The 19,677-nt window shown below is 42.2% G+C and overlaps 1 protein-coding gene across 2 annotated transcripts in view; it reads left to right on the top strand.

The window, feature by feature from the left end:
* The window catches only part of ARHGAP6 (Rho GTPase activating protein 6), a 463,010-nt gene that overhangs the window by 214,888 nt on the left and 228,445 nt on the right, over positions 1 to 19,677 (top strand). Inside the window, exon 1 of one of the 2 annotated variants that reach the window (XM_019746348.2) lies at positions 764 to 1,035. The exons of the other annotated variant lie outside the window; for it this stretch is intronic. Coding sequence (XP_019601907.2) covers positions 991 to 1,035 — 45 coding nt within the window. The 5' untranslated portion in view covers positions 764 to 990. Of the gene's footprint in view, positions 1 to 763; positions 1,036 to 19,677 lie in introns of those variants that run through there. 2 annotated transcript variants of the gene reach the window in all.

Here is a 19,677-nt window from a genome sequence, read left to right as displayed (position 1 = left end):
TGTGAACCTCCAGTGTGTGCTAAAAATGATTTGGTTTACCTGGCAGCATTTGCAAATAGCGTATGTTTCTTCTATTTCCAAATCCTTGCTATGTCCTTTCCCTACTTGCTCCTAAGAGCTAAAACACAGAAAGCAGTGCTTTGAGCCCTCCCACCCGACCCCTGATCCAGCCAGTCACCAATGCCAGTCCTCACGTTTCAGCAGATTTTCCAAGACTCCCCCTTCCAGTGGGGTTCCCCAGACATGCCTAGGTCCTGTAAGCCTTCGGGGACTCAGTTTGCCCAAAGTGACACGGCCGGGGTAGCCTCCAGCCTGGCCTCCGTCCCCTGAGCAGTGCCCCCAAGGCAGCGTTACTGGGCTCCTCTCTGGCCTGCCCTCTCCTAAGGTTCCCGCGTCTGAGAGTTTCCCAAAGGAGGGCTTTCCAACGCCGAAACTCCGCCCTTCCCGAAGCCGATTCCCAAGTTAGTGAAAGTCTCTCTTGGAAACCCAACCTCGCCCTCTCGCTGGTGTTGACGGCTTGGTCAGGGGCGGGGTGGCAGGAGGTAGGCGCGCCAGGCGCTCTGACACCTGTCGTGGGCGCGCTGGGTCGCTGCAGCCCCTAACAGCTGGCAGCAGCAGCCGCGACAGGGGCTGGCCAGGAGCGGAAGGACTTAAGCGCCCGCCCATCACATCTGACTCCGCCGCTGCCTGCTCTCCCCCTCCTCCTTCTCCCCCCTCCAACTCCTCCCCCTCCCCCTCCTCCCCTCCCCCTCCCCCTCCTCCTCCTCCTGCTACGCCTCCTCCTTTCCATTTGCCGCTGCCTCCTCCCTGTCCCTCCAGCTTCGCGGCGGGACGCTGGTGCCCTGGGCGCTTTGCAGCGCGCTCGGGGCGCAAGGAGCAAGGCTCACGTCCGGGGGCTGCCCCGGGATGGCAGTGAAATAAGGGGACCTCGGAGAGGCGCCGCAATCCCAGGCTGAGCCCGGGGATCCGCCACTCCTCCCCGGTGGCGACATGGGGGACCAGGAGTGCCGCGAGAAACCGCGGCTGCACTACGCGGTGAGTGTCCCGGCGCAAACGGAGGCGACAGGGGGCGCCACTTGGCCGGCCTGGGAGGAACAGCTCGTGTTTGGTGGGATCCGAGGCTCCCCAGAGGTCCTCGGTAGGGTAGGGGGTGAAGTGGAAGGTGGCGCGTGCGGTCCCCCCGGAGTGTCAACTTTTCGGGAACTCGCTGCCCTTTAGGAGGGGAGCCACCAAGTTCGGAGCCCGCGGTAGCCGCCACTGCGTTCGCGGCTGGGGCTTGGACCCTGCTGCCTCCTTGCTGGCCAGGGCTGAGAAGTGGGGCTCCTGGGGCTGGCTCAGGTTTGCCCATTGAGCCTTGGGTCAGATATTCTGCAAAACAGCGGAATAGAGCTGGGTAGGAGGCAGGGCGGCTTCGCGATCCCAGCGTGTGGCGAAGGGACTCGCAGGAGAAATGCAGTATGGTGCGATGGGGTGCAGCGCCTTTGCTCTTTGGAAAGAGGGTGTGCATTTCCCGCTGAATTCGTAGCGGGACAGAATGCTGTTGCGCATTATCTGATAAATACTGGAGGATGCCAGGGGCTCTTCTGTCGGTGGCCTCTCTTTTCCCTGTCTGCTCAAGTATTCCACAAGTATTTCTTGGGGACCTACTGTGTTCCAGGCACTGTGCTCGGGCGCTGGGCTCCCGCAGGACACAGCAGACAAAAAGCCCGTGGGGTCTGCCTTCTTTAAAGAAGGAGTCAAGATTTCAAGTTTGATGATCGACCCACTATATCGATTCTGGATTGAGTTTGTTTTTGAGAGAGAGAAAAGAAAACAGAAAAGAAAGCTATTTCTGAGGAATGAGTACTATTTCTGAAGATTCTGAAAGCCGCCTCCGGGAAGCAGGCGGGCAGCAGTGTTAGCTTACTCCAATCTTTGGACATTTATTTTCCAGTTGTAAGATGTGTCATTTTGAGATGAGGCATTGCAGTTGTTCTGTTATCTGCTACTTTACTGAGTTTTCCTGGACGTGATTTTCACTGTTGAGATTGGGCATGCTGAACACCAACTTTAAAAACTGGAAAGAAGCACACAGAAAGTTAAGACAAGAATCATCAATATTTATAATAAGGCAAAAGCAGTTACCTGTCTGGAATTTGTATTCTCCAAAATGCACTCTCCACATAATGTATTTTGAGAGAAAGGAGTCGAGGTGGACAGGGGTGGTCGGTGCAGAATTCCTGGAGCTGCCCCAGCTCCTTCCCAGTGCCACCTGCTGGGTTCTGGATCACCGGGGGTGGGGGTGGGGTGGGGGGGTGCTGTTTTGCTAACGGGGAACCTCTGCTGGGTCACTTTGCTGGGCTGGAGAAAGGAGGGCCCGAATTAAAACATCGTTAAGGTCCTCTCCCAGGTGAACATTTTAGGAACCCATGACAGCCCTTTCTCTAGTTTTGCCAGAGTTACACGCTTTGAAATGGCAAGTGAGACACTAGTAAGTTACTCATGCTGGTTCAGTGATTCGCCTTTTAACGTGGTATTTTGGGTAACTCTTTTTTGTCAGAGGTTTCTTTGCACAGAAAGATCTACAGTCTGTGTTCATTATGCCCAATCAGCATCTCACCCCATCACCTTTTCCAGATTTTGAATTGTGTGCTGGTGCCCTTTGATTTGTAATCTAAGATCTCTCCCATTTACAAGTTGAGGGAGGAAAGATGAGAACTGGCTCCTTAAAAAAAAAAAAAAAAAAGAATTTGTCTATTCATTATGCAAATGATCATTGCCTCAACTGTGCAAATAAACCCAATGCATCCCAAAACAATTTAAAAACTATTTTCATTCAGCTGTCTCATTTCTCCTAAAAAGCATAAACTTAGCGTCTAGCTGTTGCTAATGTCTCCTTTTGCGCTCAGAAGATTTGCTGATGAAATAGCCCTTTATTCTAGCACAGAACACCACATACATGTTTTCTGAGTTAAGGCTATAAAAAGGAAGATTCCAGAGGGAATTTGTTGGCTTTCAGGCTAGCAGAAGTCACCTGGGTCCTCTGTAGAATGAGAAAGCAGCAGCCGTCAACAGCTCTGTATTGGTCACAAGTCAAAAGAACGTTCTTCATTTAGTGTGTCCCATTCATTGCTTTTCATAGCAACGTAACCCTCTATAGCTTAATATCTATTCGAACACTACTCTTCCTCTGCTTCTCCCATATTGGGTGAGGTGATTTTCTAAAGCTTGTTTTGCCTTTTAGCACAAATATTCTACTTCCTTTGTTCAACATGGTTTTGCCTCACTGTGTATTGTCCTGGGGTCTTGGAGGCTTTTTTTTTTTCTTTTCTTTTCTTTTCTTTTTTTTTTTTTTTTTTGGTCTGCATCTTCCTGGAAAAGAATTACCCTCCACGTGTCCTTAGTACCTCTTGTTCCTCTGAAATATGATCTAGGGGGCAAGAATTTTATGTTCTTCCTTCAGTGCCTTTTTCATTTGTCCAAGATGAGACTGTATATAAGAAATTGGTGGCCCGTGTTTTATTCATTCATCAAACATTTGTTGAGTGCCTATTGTGTGCCAGCTATTTGGTCAATTTTCCAAAGCGGCAAGTAAATAGTGAAAATGTTAAGAGTTGCTATGAATTCCTCTTATCTTTTTAAATGGTCACAAAGAGAAACACAAATACTTAAGTAGATAAGAGTATGCTACACATGTAATCAGTTACATTTTCCCAAAGTATAGCACAAATGTCTTCTTGTTTTATCATCATAACAAAAATGTGTGTTAGTGCTAATGTTCTCCTCCGAACCTTTCCTCCCACGGTTTTCCCACATTCAGTTTATGGTGACTCCATCCTTCCAGCTGGGTGTCATCCCCAGTGTTTTGGTCCGATTTGCATTTTGAACATCCTGCTCTGGTCCCAAGATGGAGCCGAGGGTGACGAGGCGCCAGAGTGCATCCTGGTATTCGGGCCAGGGAGAGATGAGAGAAGATGACCTACAGTAGGGTGATAGCTGGGCTGGAGGTTGAGAGCAGGTGGCATATTTGAGAGATGCATAGGACATCAAACCAGCCAGACTTAGTTTGGATGAGCTATAGAGGTGCTAGAATATGAGGGTTAAGGATGGCATACAGGAATCCATGATTTCCTGGCAGCACTTCTAGAGAAACTGCAGATCATAATAACATTTCCTTCATCTTCATTGTCGTTTGCCAGTTGTAAAATGTTTGGACACAGTCTGTATCCATTTCAGCCTCAAATCCAGCTGGTGGGTTAGACAGGTTTTCTATTTCCAAGCTTAGAGCAGTAGAGTTGAAGGTGGCACAGGTGTAGCTGGTGACAGAATGGAGAGCTTTATTCAGGTGCTCTGATCCCATAGGGCTTCTCTGACTCATTTAGGGAACTAAGATTGATGAGCTGAATATCCTTCTCTCTCCCCTTTTTGTCAACATCATAAACCGACAATCAAATATTGTACCTTCAGTGACTTAATGTGACCATCCATATTGTTGAACTGCATGGCCAAATAGCTCTCTAATTGGACTAGTACAGACAAAAAAAGTGTTTTAATATCCATTAAGTTCAATGCCGTATCTTTATGTCTTTCTCAGGTTTTCTCAGCCTCGGCAGAATGAACATTTTGGGCCCATTAATTCTTGGTGCTGGGGGCTATCCTGTGCACCCTAGGGATTCAGCAGAATCCTTGGCTTCAACCCACCAGATGCTGGTAGCATAGTGCCCCCCCACCTCCCAAATGTGACAACCAAAAATGTCTGACATTGCCAAATATCCTCTGGGGAGCAGAATTGCCCCTCTTGAGACTCACTGGTCTATCTGAGTTTCATGCATGTTTGTAAGAAGATATGACAATTACTATGTAATAAGATCTGAGAAGACATGCTACATGTTATGAGTATTATATGTGCTACTCAATGAGCACGCAGAACTTCAGGGAGAGGGGGCACAGAGTTGAGAGAGAGCCTCAACCACAGCACAAGTGCTGAGAGTAGGTACTGAGTCACTCCGTTTTCAGTGGTCAGACTTGAACAATATTCTCCTGCTTTTGGTGCCTCCAGAAAGTCAGGTCACGGGGCCTGGGTTAAAGATTACATTAACCTGCCTTCCCCAGTGGTCCTCATATGCTTTCTATCATTAACCACAAACAAATCATTACAACCTTGATGGTCTGCCAAGATCATGTAACATATGTTGAATTTCATGACAACCCCTCCAATGAAGTATGGAAACTCCTTCAGGCGAGTTACTGCACTGAGCCTTGGTACTAGAACAAATTATCAGAGAACTTTGGAGCAGCTTATAAATACCATTATCCCCAAGCAACTCCCTTGAGGTACACACCTATTTTCCCCATCTTCTATGAAAGGGGAACAATAAGGTCTTTGGATGCCGCTGGCTAAGAGAAATCTGTGGGTGGGTGATGCGTGTTCTATTCACGGAGCTGTGGTCCAAAAGCAGGGCCTTAGACTCTCATCGGCACTGGTCCCTGTGGAGTCCAGCTGTCAAGATGCAGCCATTCCTGTCCTTTGGACCTGTCTACTTCTGAGCTCATCTGGTGCTCACTTCACTTCCTGTTTGGTGAGGGCACCCCACCAACTGTGCTCTTGACCACGGCCTTGTTATTAAATGCTGACTGTTCCCTCACTCTGCCTAACCCATCCCTAAGGTACCCACCGGAAAAGCTAAGCTGCTTACCCTGAGAGGAAGTCTCTTCACCCAAAACGATTAAGGTCTTAATATAAAAATTTCCAAATTTGCTCTCTATGAACATTGGATTTTCCAAAACTTTGAGGCTATTAAATTAAGTGAATAATTCGGTGGTGTTGATTATAGGATATTCTTTGATAATTCTGAAGACACCCAGAGCTGGGCACTGTTGCAGGGCTGAGCTGATATGAATCAGTTGTTATCCATTAACGTGGCCAGTGTAGACATCTTAGGAAATTCAGCAGCACAGCCCAGAATTCACTTCTGTAACACTCTGTTTGCTTGTTGTTTGTCTCTCCACAAAAGCAAGAATTTTGCAAGTTACAAATAAATAACATTTTTACTTATTAAATCCCCTTAATATTAGCTAATGTTAATTAAGACATTGTATTAATATTAACTGTTAATATTAACTAATCATTATTATTAAATGCCCTTAATTCATACCTCTGCTAATCACGGATACCTTTTTCATATACCCCCCCCCCCTCCTTCACATGCTTTCTTTTCTGCTGCACTCAGAGCTTTTCCTGGATGTACCCTCTTTGGTCTGGAACTCCGTCATTTTAGGAAGCCCATCCTTCAAAACACTTCTTAAGTAGCACTGTTAATTGATAAATAATCAGATTCCAGTTGGGTGTTACAGAGTGGACACACCTGCCAATCATTGGAAGACAAATACTACCCTTTTCCTAGTCCTTTCTGGTAATAAGCTTGTATCATTTACTTTTCCTGTTCCCCATATTGTGATAACCCCAGACCTCATGCACTTGAGTTTCGACTTGGTTGTGATGTTATTCTCCAGCAATACGCGTTCTTCACTGGATTTTTTGATTTCTCACTTGCCCCTTCTCACCTGTATCAATCTCAGCCTCTCCTGTCTCAGTAAATGGTTGGCCACTTGGTGAGTTGCCCAAGCCAGAGTTCCTAGAGGTCATCCTGATTCCTCCCTTTCTTGTGTCTCCCACATTGGATCTCCGAGCCAAACCTGCCCGGTCTGTTTCACAGTATTTTCTAAATCCGTCCTCTTCTTCCCATCTTCACTGCTGTCACCTAAATCCAAACACTCAGCATCCATCATCCTCACTAAAACAATATGGCAACCCTGTATTATAATCCTTTGGCCAGTGAGATCTTTTGAAAAGCAAATGAGGTTGTGGCATTTCAGTTCTCAAGGTTCTCTGGTTTGTTTCCATTACACTTAGAGTAACAGCTTCATCCATGACCTTGGCCTTCCAAGTCCACCTATATGGTCCTCCCTGCTTCCTAACATCCTTCCTCATCTTACCACTGCCCCGTCACATTCGTGTCCCTTTCTGTTCCTCAAATGTAACCAGCTCTTTCTTGCCCAACACCTTTGTACTTACTGTCCCTTCTGCCTGCAATGTTCTTTGTGTGGAAGGTTTTTGTGTGTGTTTCTTACAAGGTGCAGAAATAAATGGCACCTTCCCTGACTGTTCCCTCCAAAGTGCTTCTGACTCCACTGCATTACTATTGATCATATATCACACTAGCTGGTGCTTTTGTTGTTTGTATCACTACTTGGTATTATATACAGAGGGGGCCAAAAAAATGTATACCCTTTTTAAGAAAGGAAAAAAACTGTATTAAAATTGTAATAATATATACCGACAACAAAAGATGAATACAAGTCATGTGTATACGTTTTCTTTGGCACCCTGGTATACATTCATTCATTGTTTGTCTCTCCCTACTGCTGTGTAAGCTTATTTAGGGCAGAGACCCAATCCTTCTTTTCCTACCATATCCCCGTTGCCTAATGTGGGCCCTGCATAGGGTGGGCACCCAATAAATATCTATGGGTAGATGAATCTGGCTGCCTGGGTGTTTTTACCTAGATTGCACCAGGGGGTTCAAAACTTCACTTGTTATCAGTTGATGCTTCCAACATATATTGGCTTCAAGGATTTCACCCAATTCACTAAATGAGAATCTCCAAGGCTGGGACTTGGAATCCATACTTTGAAAAAGCTTTGGAGGTGATTCTGATATCAGCCATGTTTAGAAATCACTGATTGATTTACATGGAGAACCACTTACAATTCAGGAAGCACAAAGTCTAGGATTCAGCAGCAAAGTGAATCCAGAGAGTACAATCCAGTACTTCACTTAGGTGACTCTGAGGTGATGTCATACAGGTTTTTAGAGAGGTCTTTTGTTTTATAACCTAGTGTTCATTGCAGCTGAATTCTCTAAGGATACTAGAGGCAGAGGAATGCGTCCTCTACATAGTATGGTCTAGCAATACTCGTATGCTCCCTCAGCACCCATTTTCTAGGTAATCTAAGCCAGTTGTTCTCAAACAGGACATACTGGGCAATGTCTGCAGGCATTCCTCATTGTCACAGTTGCCAAGGGGTGTTACTGATATCTGGTAGGTGCAGACCTGAGATGCTGCTCAGCACCCTATGCATGTATGTATGGACAACTTAAGTGTATGCGGTGTGATTAAACAATATGGTGAATGTTTAAATAAAAAATTATTACAGTAAAAGACACATTGCCATTAATCCCCCTCAAAATACTCCCCCTTGCTTCGAACACACTTATCTCATCATTCTTGCCACTTTCTGAAGCAGTTCTGGAAGTCCTCTTTCATGAGTGTCTTTAGTTGCCCTGTGGTGGCTGCCTAGATGTCCTGAATTGATTCAAAACCTTTACCTTTCATGGTCAATTTGACTTTGGGGAAGAGCCAGAAGTTGCACGGTGCCAGATCTGGTGAATAAGGTGGATGAGGACACACTGTAATGCTTTTATTTGACAGAAATTGCTGTACCAGAAACGATGTGTGACACGGAACCTTTCCATTGTGATCACAACATATGGTGAATGCTGCTGCCAAGTGCCATCCAACGGAAAGGCAGGGATCTTCAATACAGGAAGCAGCACATGGGACCTTAGTAACAGTGTGTGACAAGTTTCAACTTGTTTGGTGCAGTCGGGTGTGAGCTATGGTTGAGAGAAGCTGTGTTTTAAAAGTGTGCTGTAAATCATCCTCCATCATGACAACACTCTGTGTCACACATCACTTCTGGTATATGGTAATTTCCATCAAATAAAAACATTACAATGTGCCCTCATCCACCTTATTTACCAGATCTGGCACCGTGAGACTTCTGGCTCTTCCCCAAAGTCAAAATGATTCAGGACATCGAGGCAGCCACAACAGCTCAACCAAAGACACTCACGAAAGAGGACTTCCAGAGCTGTCTCAGACAGTGGCAAGAATGATGGGATAAGTGTGTTTGAAGTGAGACGGGTATATTGAGGGGGATTAATGGCAATGTGTCTTTTACTGTAATAATTTTTTTAAAATTTAAACGCTCACTGTATTGTTTGATCATACCTCATATGTCTGTAGACATGAAAATCTTTACTGTTTTTGAGAATCATTTTACATGGTGCTTTCTAAAATGTGTTATACATATTTCCCTGATATTTAAGAGATAGACTTGATAAAATGTGAGAGTTTACTCTGGGAAGGGTGATGGTGGCCCTTTCAGAAGCCTCAGTGCTTTGCTTTCAGGTCTTCTCTTCTTCACTCCTCAACTCTGATGCCCTTTGGAAAATTGGGCCTTAGTTTTTAAACATTTCCTGTCTTCTCTCCTTTGTGAGTCTTCAGCTGACGTCTTGATATATGTATGTCTGACAGCCTGGTCTAATTTTCTGCCTGTCTTCTGATTTAGCTGGAATACGAGTTTATTAAATCTGTTAGTCCTGGGTCTAAAATTAGCATTCAGAATCCCTCAACTAGGATGTGAGGGAATCTCAGAAAGATTTCATGCATGGATGTTGGATCTGTTACTGTATGTGAGTGAGAAGCTAGGGCCCGCTTCTGTCCAGCAACCACTCTTTGAGGATCTGATATGGACTGACATGCTCTGGGAAAACTGCAAAAGGCACTGAAAGAAAAGCACAAAGAAGCAGGGGAGTAGACAGCTCCTCCCAGCTCTTCTCTGCCAATCCCATTGGATTGAAAGGCTCCCAAGCAGACCAGGGCACCAGGTATGTTGGTCATCTATCTAGTCTGCCATTGACAAGGGTTGTGAGGACCTTTCTTAAGTCCTGGCCACTTCATGGAATGTTAATGATCACAGCCTGTTTTATATTGTAAGCTCCAAAGTGATGGGAGTAAATAGATTTAAAGGTCTTAAGTGCTTGCAAAAAATTTGAACTAGGATTACCAATGTTTACAAACAAATATAATTAATTTAATTTCTTTTAATGTACCTTCTCAGATTTTCTGGTTCTAACCTTATTTTCAAAAGATCAGCTTTTCTGATTTATTTTGTTCTTAAATACATTCTGAATACTTAAAAACTTAAAGATAGATAAAATAAAACAACACAGACTCCCACCAATCATTATATGGTACTGCTTTCTTTTTCTTCGTGGTAACTACTTGGATATGCCTGTGGGATACTTCTCAGTTTGGATAAGTTATACACAAAGTATATGACTAATTTGTTCATTCAAGTATGATCATTGTTACTAAGGGCTCTTTTCTTGAAAGATGTCATGACCCTGTGATATGAAAACTAGTCAGGATTGTCTCCCCTTCTCTTTGGTTATTTGACACATTGTTAGAACTCTTCTAAATTAAAAGTTTTTTATAGTAAAATTTGAGTGCTTGGAGCGAATTCTATGATGACGTTTTCAGAAGAATTTGGAGTTGTGGCTTTGGGGAAAAGTTGCCATGGAAACAGCAAAAGCCTTGAAGATGAATAAACTTTAAAAATATTTTTTGAATGACCCCTTTCTGCAGCTGACTGAAATATCCGGTAAAGAAACGTGTAAGTCAGTCCAAGTAAAATAAAGAGGCAAAAAGCATCTCGCCCACGTGTGTAACACCGCAACTCTGCATTTGCTGAGCAATCTGTGCCAGGTGGGTGCCACTTCACATGGGCAGAACCCCCTGCCATTGCTCTGGATTCCTCAGTTGGCAGTGCCATTTAAAGTAGATCCACAGAGTCGTCACAGCTTAGCAAAAAAATGGAATGTTGAGTTTTCTGGAAGAATTTGCAAATGGTAACACATAATATTATTTGGGAAGTATTTATGCATATGACCTTTAACGGCCCTATTATGATATCACTTTGGTGGTATAAGCAAAATGTATAACATAGTCTTAACTCTGATCTCAGAAGATAAGGTATTCTCCCACCTTGGTTTCTGACTCACAGAAAAGGCCATTGTAGCCATCAGGATCCCAGCAGGAAACAGATGGCACACTCAAAAAGGCTTCAGTTAAGGAATGAACTATCACTGACGTGTCAGTGGATTGAATGGAACCAACAAGGGATGGTGAAGCACACAGTGATTAGCAACACCAGGAAGCTGTTACCACGTGGACACAGCTAAGGACCAGTGTTACCAGGACCCAGTGACTTTTACACTTGGCTTGAAGGGACCCTGGAAATATACCCACAGAGGATTGCAGCAAGGGTAAAAGATGGAGAAGCAGGGATGGAGTGGGATGACAAATACCCGACCTCTTAGTCTTCCAGCTCTCCCATTTTCCTTTAGTACCCAAACCAAACAATCCATTGAGACGCAATCCTTTGAGATCAGTCTCACAGGGCTCAGGCTGGCACAGAGGACAGCAGCAATTTTTGTTCTATTTGTTGAGAGTGGGAAGTGGAGTTGGCAAACAGATAGCATCATCACATGCACGTTCGGTCTTGTTTGGGGTTTACTTACATTATGAAAGACCCTAAATCCCCAAGTATATAGAGGACTCCCACATATCTTAGCATGTCTCTTTCCTCTCCTCTGTATGGATTATTTAAATTACCACACTTAATTTATTTTTTTTATTTTTCAATTACAGTTGACATTTAATGTTATTTTATATTAGTTTCAGGTGTACAGCATAGTGGTTAGACATTTATATAACTTACTAAATGATCCCCCTGATTAGTCTAGTACCCACCTGGCACTATACATATTTATTAAAATATTATTGACTAAATTCCCTAGGCTGTGCTTTACATCCCCATGATTATTTTGCAACTACCAGTTTGTACTTCTTAATCCCTTCATCAAACTAAAAAGTTTTTGCACAGCAAAGAAAACCAACAAAATGAAAAGACAGCCTACTGAATGGTAGACGTTAATTCTTCTTCTTTGAATGTTTGGTAAAATTCACCTGTGAAGCCATCCATTCAAGGACTTCTGTTTGTTGGGAGTTTTTTCATTACTAATTCCATTTTGTTAGTAGTAATTGGTCGGTTCAGATTTTCTGTTTCTTCTTGATTCAGTCTTGCAGGATTGTATGTTTCTAGGAATTTATCTATTTCTTCCAGATTGTCCAATTTGTTGTCATATAATTGTTCATAATATTTTCTCATAATCCTTTGTATTTCTGTGGTGTCAGTTGTCACTTCTCTTTCATTTCTGATTTTACTTACTTGGATCCTCTCTGTTTTTTTCTTTATGAGTCTGGTTAAAGGTTCATCAATTTTGTTTATCTTTTTAAAGAGCCAGCTCTTGGTTTCATTGATCTTTTGTCTTGTTATTTTTTTAAACTCTATTTTGTTTATTTCTGCTCTGATCTTTATTAGTTCCTTCTTTCCACTCACTTTGGGCTTTGCTGTTCTTTTTCTAGTTCCTTTAAATGTAAGGTTAGATTGTTTATTTGAGATTTTTCTTGTTTCTTTAGGTAGGCCTGTGTTGCTATGAATTTCCCTCGTAGGACTGCTTTCACTGTACCCCATAGATTTTAGGTCATTGTGTTTTCATTTTCATTTGTTTCAAGGTATCTTTTGATTTCTTCCTTGATCTCATTGTTAACCCATTCATTGTTTAGTAGCATGTTATTTAGCATCCATGTGGTTGTGTGTTTTTCAGCTTTTTTGTTGTAATTAATTTCTAGTTTCATACCATTGTGGTTGCAGAAGATGCTTGATATGATTTCAATCTTTTTAAATTTATTGAGACTTGGCCTAACACATGGTCTGTCTTGGAAAATGTTCCATGTGCACTTGAAAAGAATGTATATTCTGCTGCTTTGGGGTGAAATGCTCTAAAAATATCAATTAAATACATTTTGTCTAATGTGTCATTTAAGGCCACTGTTTTCTTGTTGCTTTCTGTCTAGAAGACCTATCCATTGATGTCAATGGGGTGTTAAAGTTTCCTATTATAACTGTATTATTGTTGATCTCTCCTTTTATTTCAGTCAATATTTGTTTTATATATTTAGGTGCTCCTATGTTGGATGCATAGATGTTTATAAGGGTTATATTCTTGTTGGATTGATCCCTTTATCATTGTGAAATGTCCTTCTTTCTCTCTTATGATAGCCTTTTTCTAAAAGTCTATTTTGTCTGATACAAGTTTTGCTACTCCAGTTTTTTTGTTGTTTCTATTTGCATGAAATATCTTTTTCTATCCCTTTAGTTTCAGTCTGTGTGTGTCTTCCAATCTGAAGTAAATCTATTGTAGACAGCATATGTATGGATCTTGTTTTCTTATCCATTCAATACCCTATTTTTTTATTGAAATATTTGGTCCATTTACATTTAAAATGATTATTGATAGGTACATAGTTATATTTATGGTCTTTTTTATGCCCTTCTTCTTTTTAAAGAAGTCCCTTTAACATTTCCTGTAATATAGGTTTGGTGGTGATGAGCTCCTTTAGCTTTTTCTTGTCTGGGAAGCTTTTTATCTCTCCTTCAGTTTTAAATGATAGCCTTGTTAGGTAGAGTAATCTGGGTTGTAGGTCCTTGCTTTTCATCACTTTGAATATTTTGTGCCATTTCCTTCTGGCCTGCAAAGTTTCTGTTGAGAAATCAGCTGACAATCTTATGGGGGCTCCCTTGTAGGTAACTAACTGCCTTTCTCTTGCTTCTTTTAAGATTCTCTCTTTGTATTTAACCTTTGGCATTTTAATTATGGTGTGTCTTGGTGTGGGCCTCTTTGGGTTCATCTTGTTCATCTTGTTTGGAACTCTCTGCACTTCCCAGGCTTGTATATCTATTTTCTTCAGCAAGTTAGGAAAGTTTTCAGTCATTATTTCTTCAAATTGGTTCTCAATCCCTTGCTCTCTCTCTTTTCCTTCTGGTACCCCTATGGTTGATATGAATGTTGTTATGCTTGATGTTGTCCCAGAGGTCTCTTAAACTATCATTATTTTAAAAGTTCTTTTTTCTGTTCTGATTGGGCATTTTCTGCTATCTTGTCTTCCAAATTGCTGATTCAGCCTCTGCTTCATCTAATCTGCTGTTGATTCCTTCTAGTATAGTCTTCATTTCAGTTATTTTAGTCTTAATTTCTAACTGGGTCTTTTTTTATGATTTCTATGTCCTTTTTATGCTTACTATCTCTTTGCTGACGTTCTCACTAAGTTCCTTGAGCATCCCTATAATTAGTGTTTTGAACTCTATATCTGGTATATTGCTTGCCTCCATTTCATTTAGTTTTTTTTTTTTTTTTTTTGGAGTTTTCTCCTGTTCTTTATTTGGGGCATGTTTCTTTGTTTCCCCATTTTGGTTGCCTCTCTGTGTCTGTTTCTATGTATTAGATACATCTGCTACATCTCCCAGTTTTGGTGTGGTGGCCTTATGTTATAACTGTCCTGTGGGGCCCAGTGGCACAGTCTCCCTCATCACTTGAACCTGGTGTTCCAGAAATGTCCCTTGTGTGACATGTGTGTGCCTTCCTTGTAGTTGAGTCTTGATTGCTATTGACACACCAGTGGCTAAAATTGATGCTCAGGCTGACTGGCTATAAGGACTGGCCATAACCACAGCGTACAAGCTGCTGTGCAGGGACGGGATTTTCCCTAGTGGACTTTGGTCCTGCCAAGACCACTCTTTGGATGTGCCACATGGAGGCCATTGGGTGGTGCTCTGTTGTTGCTTGAAGCTGGCCTCTGGGTGTGTTGGTTCTGGGGTCTTTTGGGAAGGGCACATGTGCAGGCCAAGGACAGCCGCTGAATCCACTTTCATAATACCCACCTTGCTTGTAATTACTCCTTTAAAGAGCATATTCACTACAGAACTGAAAAATCCAAAGGGGCAGAGGCCAGAACCAGGGATGTTATCTGGACTCCATATCCTTGGCCACATGTAGCATGTGCCTGATGTTTACTCTGTCCTTGAATATCATCAAAATTAATGATTTATGATTAATGATTAAAGATTTAGAGCTCTTAGAAATATTTAGATTGACTTACAAGAATACTAATCATAGCCACTGTTTATTGAATGCTTTCCGTGAGCCCTGGACAGTCTACATATGTTATTTCATTGAATCCCCATTTAAAAGATGAAGAAACAAAAGCAGCGAGTTTAGGTCTGTTTCATGGTCACACAGCTAGTAAGTAGTAGTGTTGGGACTCAATCCTTGTCTGTTTGACTGCTGTGTCTCAGTGCCTGAACCACTGCACAGTGGCCGACTGTTAACATGGCATTGGCTTGAGATGGTACCTTTGAGATGACACTTCTAAAAACTTTTTGTTTTTAATGATTGTAGACTCCTAAAGTTGCAAAAATAGTACTGAGAGACCTACAGTACAATATCCAAACCAGAATATCGACACTGGTACCATACTTTTAACTTGAATACAGGCCTTGTTCATATTTTACCAGCTTTTTACATGCACTTGTTTGTGTATGAGGGAGGGAGGGAGGGAGGGAGGGAGGGAGAGAGAGAGAGAGAGAGAGAGAGAGAGAGAGAGAAATTAGTTCCATGCAAATTTATCACATGTATAAATTAGCATATCCACCACTACATTGAAGATTCAAAATAGAGAACTGTTCCATCACCACAAAAGAACTTCCTCGTACTACCCCTTTGCAGTCGCACCCACACTACTTCCTGCCCCCATCTTTATCTTTAATCGGGGCAACCACTGACTGGTTCTCCCTAAACTGACACCTTTTAAATGACTCCCTCTGTCTTTCCAGCACAATAGGAACATTCCTGTCTCCATTCATCATTTATGCCAACAATGTCCAGAAACATAACAAGAGAAAGTAAGGTGAATTAATAATGAGATCAGAGAGGATTTTGGTGTTCTTTCTGTTAGTAACATATACAACCGCAAATGCAGAACATTCTGTTTGGTATTTTTAGCTGAGTGTTGTGGTAATTTTATAATTCCAACTCTTGTGTTTTCTCTAGCAAAGTGCTTTTGATGGAAACACCACAGAGTTTAGCTCCTGCATGAATACTCCATGCTCCCTCTTTGCATGGCTGTTCTCATGGAACATCCATTTCAGGAATGACAACCACGTGGTTAAACTTGCAGCAGCCTGGAAAAGGTACATGAGAGCTGGCACTCAGCCCTGCAAAAGTATTTATGAACAAGGATAAACACAGGTCCCGAATGTATTTGCAGTAGCCACAACCCTGTTGTGCTCTGGACAGCACAGAGGTTATGTAAACCCTGGTGTTCATGGTCCACATGCATTTTTATTCATTCATTTCAAAGGGAGTGGTAGTTCGCAGACCTCTCTTGGGGAAAGTTTGAACCTTATCAAGATTAGGTTGTTCAAAAAAAGCCCTAATAGCTGTTTTTATTCGGGATGGCTGCAGAGTGAAACCTTATCATTGGGACACAGTTATAAAGACTTCCTGCATTTCTTTGGTTCCCACTAGTAAAAAAAAAAAAAAGTGTAAAAACTGCTGATGCTGTCTGATTCTGCAAACATAGGCACACTCTTATTGGATATTTCAGTTATTGCAGTTTTACAGTATGATTTGCCTTGATCTTTATTAGAAATGGAGAATTTTTTTAAACCTAGAGATTATTAGACCAACCTGTTGCTTTTAATTAGGTAGGCAGGTCATGCCATTATTCATGATCATGGAGGTACTTCATATCACTCACTGTAGAGTCTACGGAGAACCTGGATTTGAAAAACCATGCGGTCTTTCATGAGACTTCTGCACTGGGGAACATATTTTTTTTATTTTGGATATCATTAGAAAGGAACGAAATATAGAACTCCTGGCATGCATACACATATGCACACAGACACACACAATGGTGCTTTATTTTGTAGCTGCTTCATCTACATTGTAGAACTGTGTTTGTATCGGTTAGGTATTGCCACACTAATGCGGTGTAACAAGCTACTTTGAAATTCAGTGGCTTAAAACAACCATCAGATATTCTCATGAATCTGTGCGTCAGCTGGAATTGGCTTCTCTGGGAAGAGCTCAGTTGTTCAACCCAAAGTCAAGCTGCCAATCCCGTAGGTCTTGGCTCCTCAGTCAGTTCTGTTCCACATATATTTATTCTGGGGCCTAGGTTGGTGGGACAACATCTACCTGGGGAAGTGCAGAGGTACAATATGACAAGCGGAATTGACTAAGGATTCTTAATGCATAGGTGGGACTCTGGCATGCTCTCATCTCTACCCACCTGCCATTGGCCAAGATAAATCACATGTCCAAGCCTAACATCAGTGGGTGGGGAAATACACTCCCTTCACGATGGGGCCATGGCGAGGGTGTGAGTGCAGAAGGGGTGAAGGAATGGGGCAAATCATTCATTTTACCACAGTATGTAATCAAATTCTCCTGAAAGTACTGATGTTTTTAAGCAGGTGCCCATCGATCTCATTTTTTTCCTATATGGTCAATGAGCTCTTTCTGTCATAGATATCAATATCTTTTTCCCTATGACCTAATTAAACAATAAAAACAGCATGATGGGGCCATCCTACTGATACTAGTTCCCATAAATCCCCATTGATTGTATAAAACTGAAGAGATATCAAGGGAATATCAGAGAAATAGACTAAATGTTATTTACATTTAAACAGAGTGTCCAGTCCTCCCGTTTCCTTGTGCTTATCAGCTCTGGTTCCTCAATCTATCAAAAGGAAAACATTCAGAATCACCTCCCAGGAGATTTTTTTTTTGTCATCTGCTTTGCTTTGCTAGTGTCACTTTAAAAATATTTGTAAATTTAGCTCTGTTTCAGAACCTAGAAGAAATTGTGGATGTGGTCATTTACAATGGGAAGAAAAATATATTAATCCTTTAGTTTTCAAACAAATCAGAGCCAACATTTGAAAATTAGCTGGTTATTTTGATCAACTCTGACATGTAAATGGATAAGCTAAATTAAAAATAATGCACACATACAAAATCTCTCTGAACTTTAAAACCTTTGCTCTGTCTCCCTCCATTATATCAACTGATTGGACACTTGCCAAATCCTGGTGGTGGTGTGTGTTTTTTTAATTTTTTCAGTTTGCTCTGTAGGTGTTCATGCCTAATAGAGCACTTACCATTTTGCAATCACTCATTGTCTACATCAGGAGTCAGCAAACTATAGCCCAGAAGCCAAATCTGGACTGCTGCCTGCTGTTTTTTACTGCCCATGAACTAAGAGTAAGTATTACATTTTTAAACAGTGGGAAAAAAATCAAAATAAGACTATTTCATGACATGAAAATTACATGCAATACAAATTTTAGTGTCCATAAATCAAGTTTTATTGGAAACGGCTATGCCCATCCATTTACATATTGACTGTGGCTGCTTTCATGCTACAACAGCAGAGTTGAATGGTTGCAACAGGCTGTATAGCATGCAAAACCTAAAACACGTACAGTCTGGACTTTTACCGAAAAAGTTGGTGGATCTCTGGTCTAATGCTATGTCTCAAATGACCATGCTGTAGATAGGTCTACTGTTATGTAAGAACAAGGTGAAAGAAAGGGGGCAAACACATTTAGTGTGGACGGGAATTTTGGGTATTCAGATAGGGGAAAATATCATTGAACATTCATGTATTCACCAGTATGTGTGGAGAATTGGGTATGTGTCCGATACTAAAAGAAAATCTCAAAAAAAGAATAATGTTCATATCTAGTGTCTACTCTCTGGCTTCCTCTTGAATAAAAAGTAAGATGCATCCACATATAGGTTACAGTGTTTGAAAGCTATCTGCCTCGTCTAATTCTCTAAGTCACCAGAAAACTCTTTGGAAGTTTTAAGTGAAACCAGTATCTTTATAGCTTATTTTGTAAATATTCCAGGCAGAATCGTTTTCATGAGCATTGTTATTCTTACCAGTTCAAAGTGGAGAATTGAACTCTGAAAAATGTCATTTACTCATTGGTGAAAATGCTGGTTCCTCTTGTTCGGCATTTGAGATTTTTACAATAGTGTATCCAGAACTCCATGAGAGGAAAGAATGTAAAGGGCCTCCAAAGGCTAGTCCTGCAAACACCACTGCCCTGTTCTTTAAACTCTGTCTAGCTGGGTCGTGAGTGAGCTCTTGGTCCTGCCAGTGCAGCCCCGTGTTTTGCCAAGGGATGTGGCCCCATCTTATGCTTTGTGATGTTTCTTTTGACTGGCTCTTCCACGTTCTTGTGACCCTTTAAATGGAGATGTCTTTCCAGCGTTACCCCTAAAACATGGCCTCCTGCTATCATTCCCTGCGGGTCTTGTCTTGGGTCCTTGCAGCTTCCCACATAAATGTCACCTTGGTGTCTCCTAAGAGGAGTCTGGGAGGCTCACAAAACCTGGTTCCCACCAGAGATGAAGCATGATATCCCTGAGTCTTCTCACTGGACTCTGCAGGAGGCTAAGCCTGAAACTCTCCAGTGCCAAAGCAAGGGGCAAGGTGGGGCACTGAACAGAGAACCAGGAAAATGCCCCTGAGGGTGGGGACCAAATGTCCCTAGAGGAGGAAATTCCAGTTGAAAATAGAAACCAGGTCAGCACCCTTGTGTGAGCCAGTGTGTTCACTGTGGCCTGTGAAGTCTGCTCCCACAAGTCCCTGGATTGGCCTGACTAAGGGTGTTGTGTTTTGTGACAGTAGCTGGGTGGTGCAAACCCAAAATGAAACATGATTTATCTACTTTCACAGTTGTGCTGGGCTGGAGAATTATGTGGAAATGACTCAATTTCATATAGTTATCGTGTTGGCCAAGGATCAACCAGGGAGAACTATGGTATACATATAGGTATATACTCGTATATGGCAGAGGCTACTTCC

Source organism: Rhinolophus sinicus, chromosome X (genome assembly GCF_036562045.2).
Source record: "Rhinolophus sinicus isolate RSC01 chromosome X, ASM3656204v1, whole genome shotgun sequence".
In the NCBI taxonomy this organism is placed as follows: Eukaryota; Metazoa; Chordata; class Mammalia; order Chiroptera; family Rhinolophidae; genus Rhinolophus; species Rhinolophus sinicus.
Note: the sequence above shows the minus strand (reverse complement) of the source record. Positions and strands in the feature narration are given on the sequence as shown.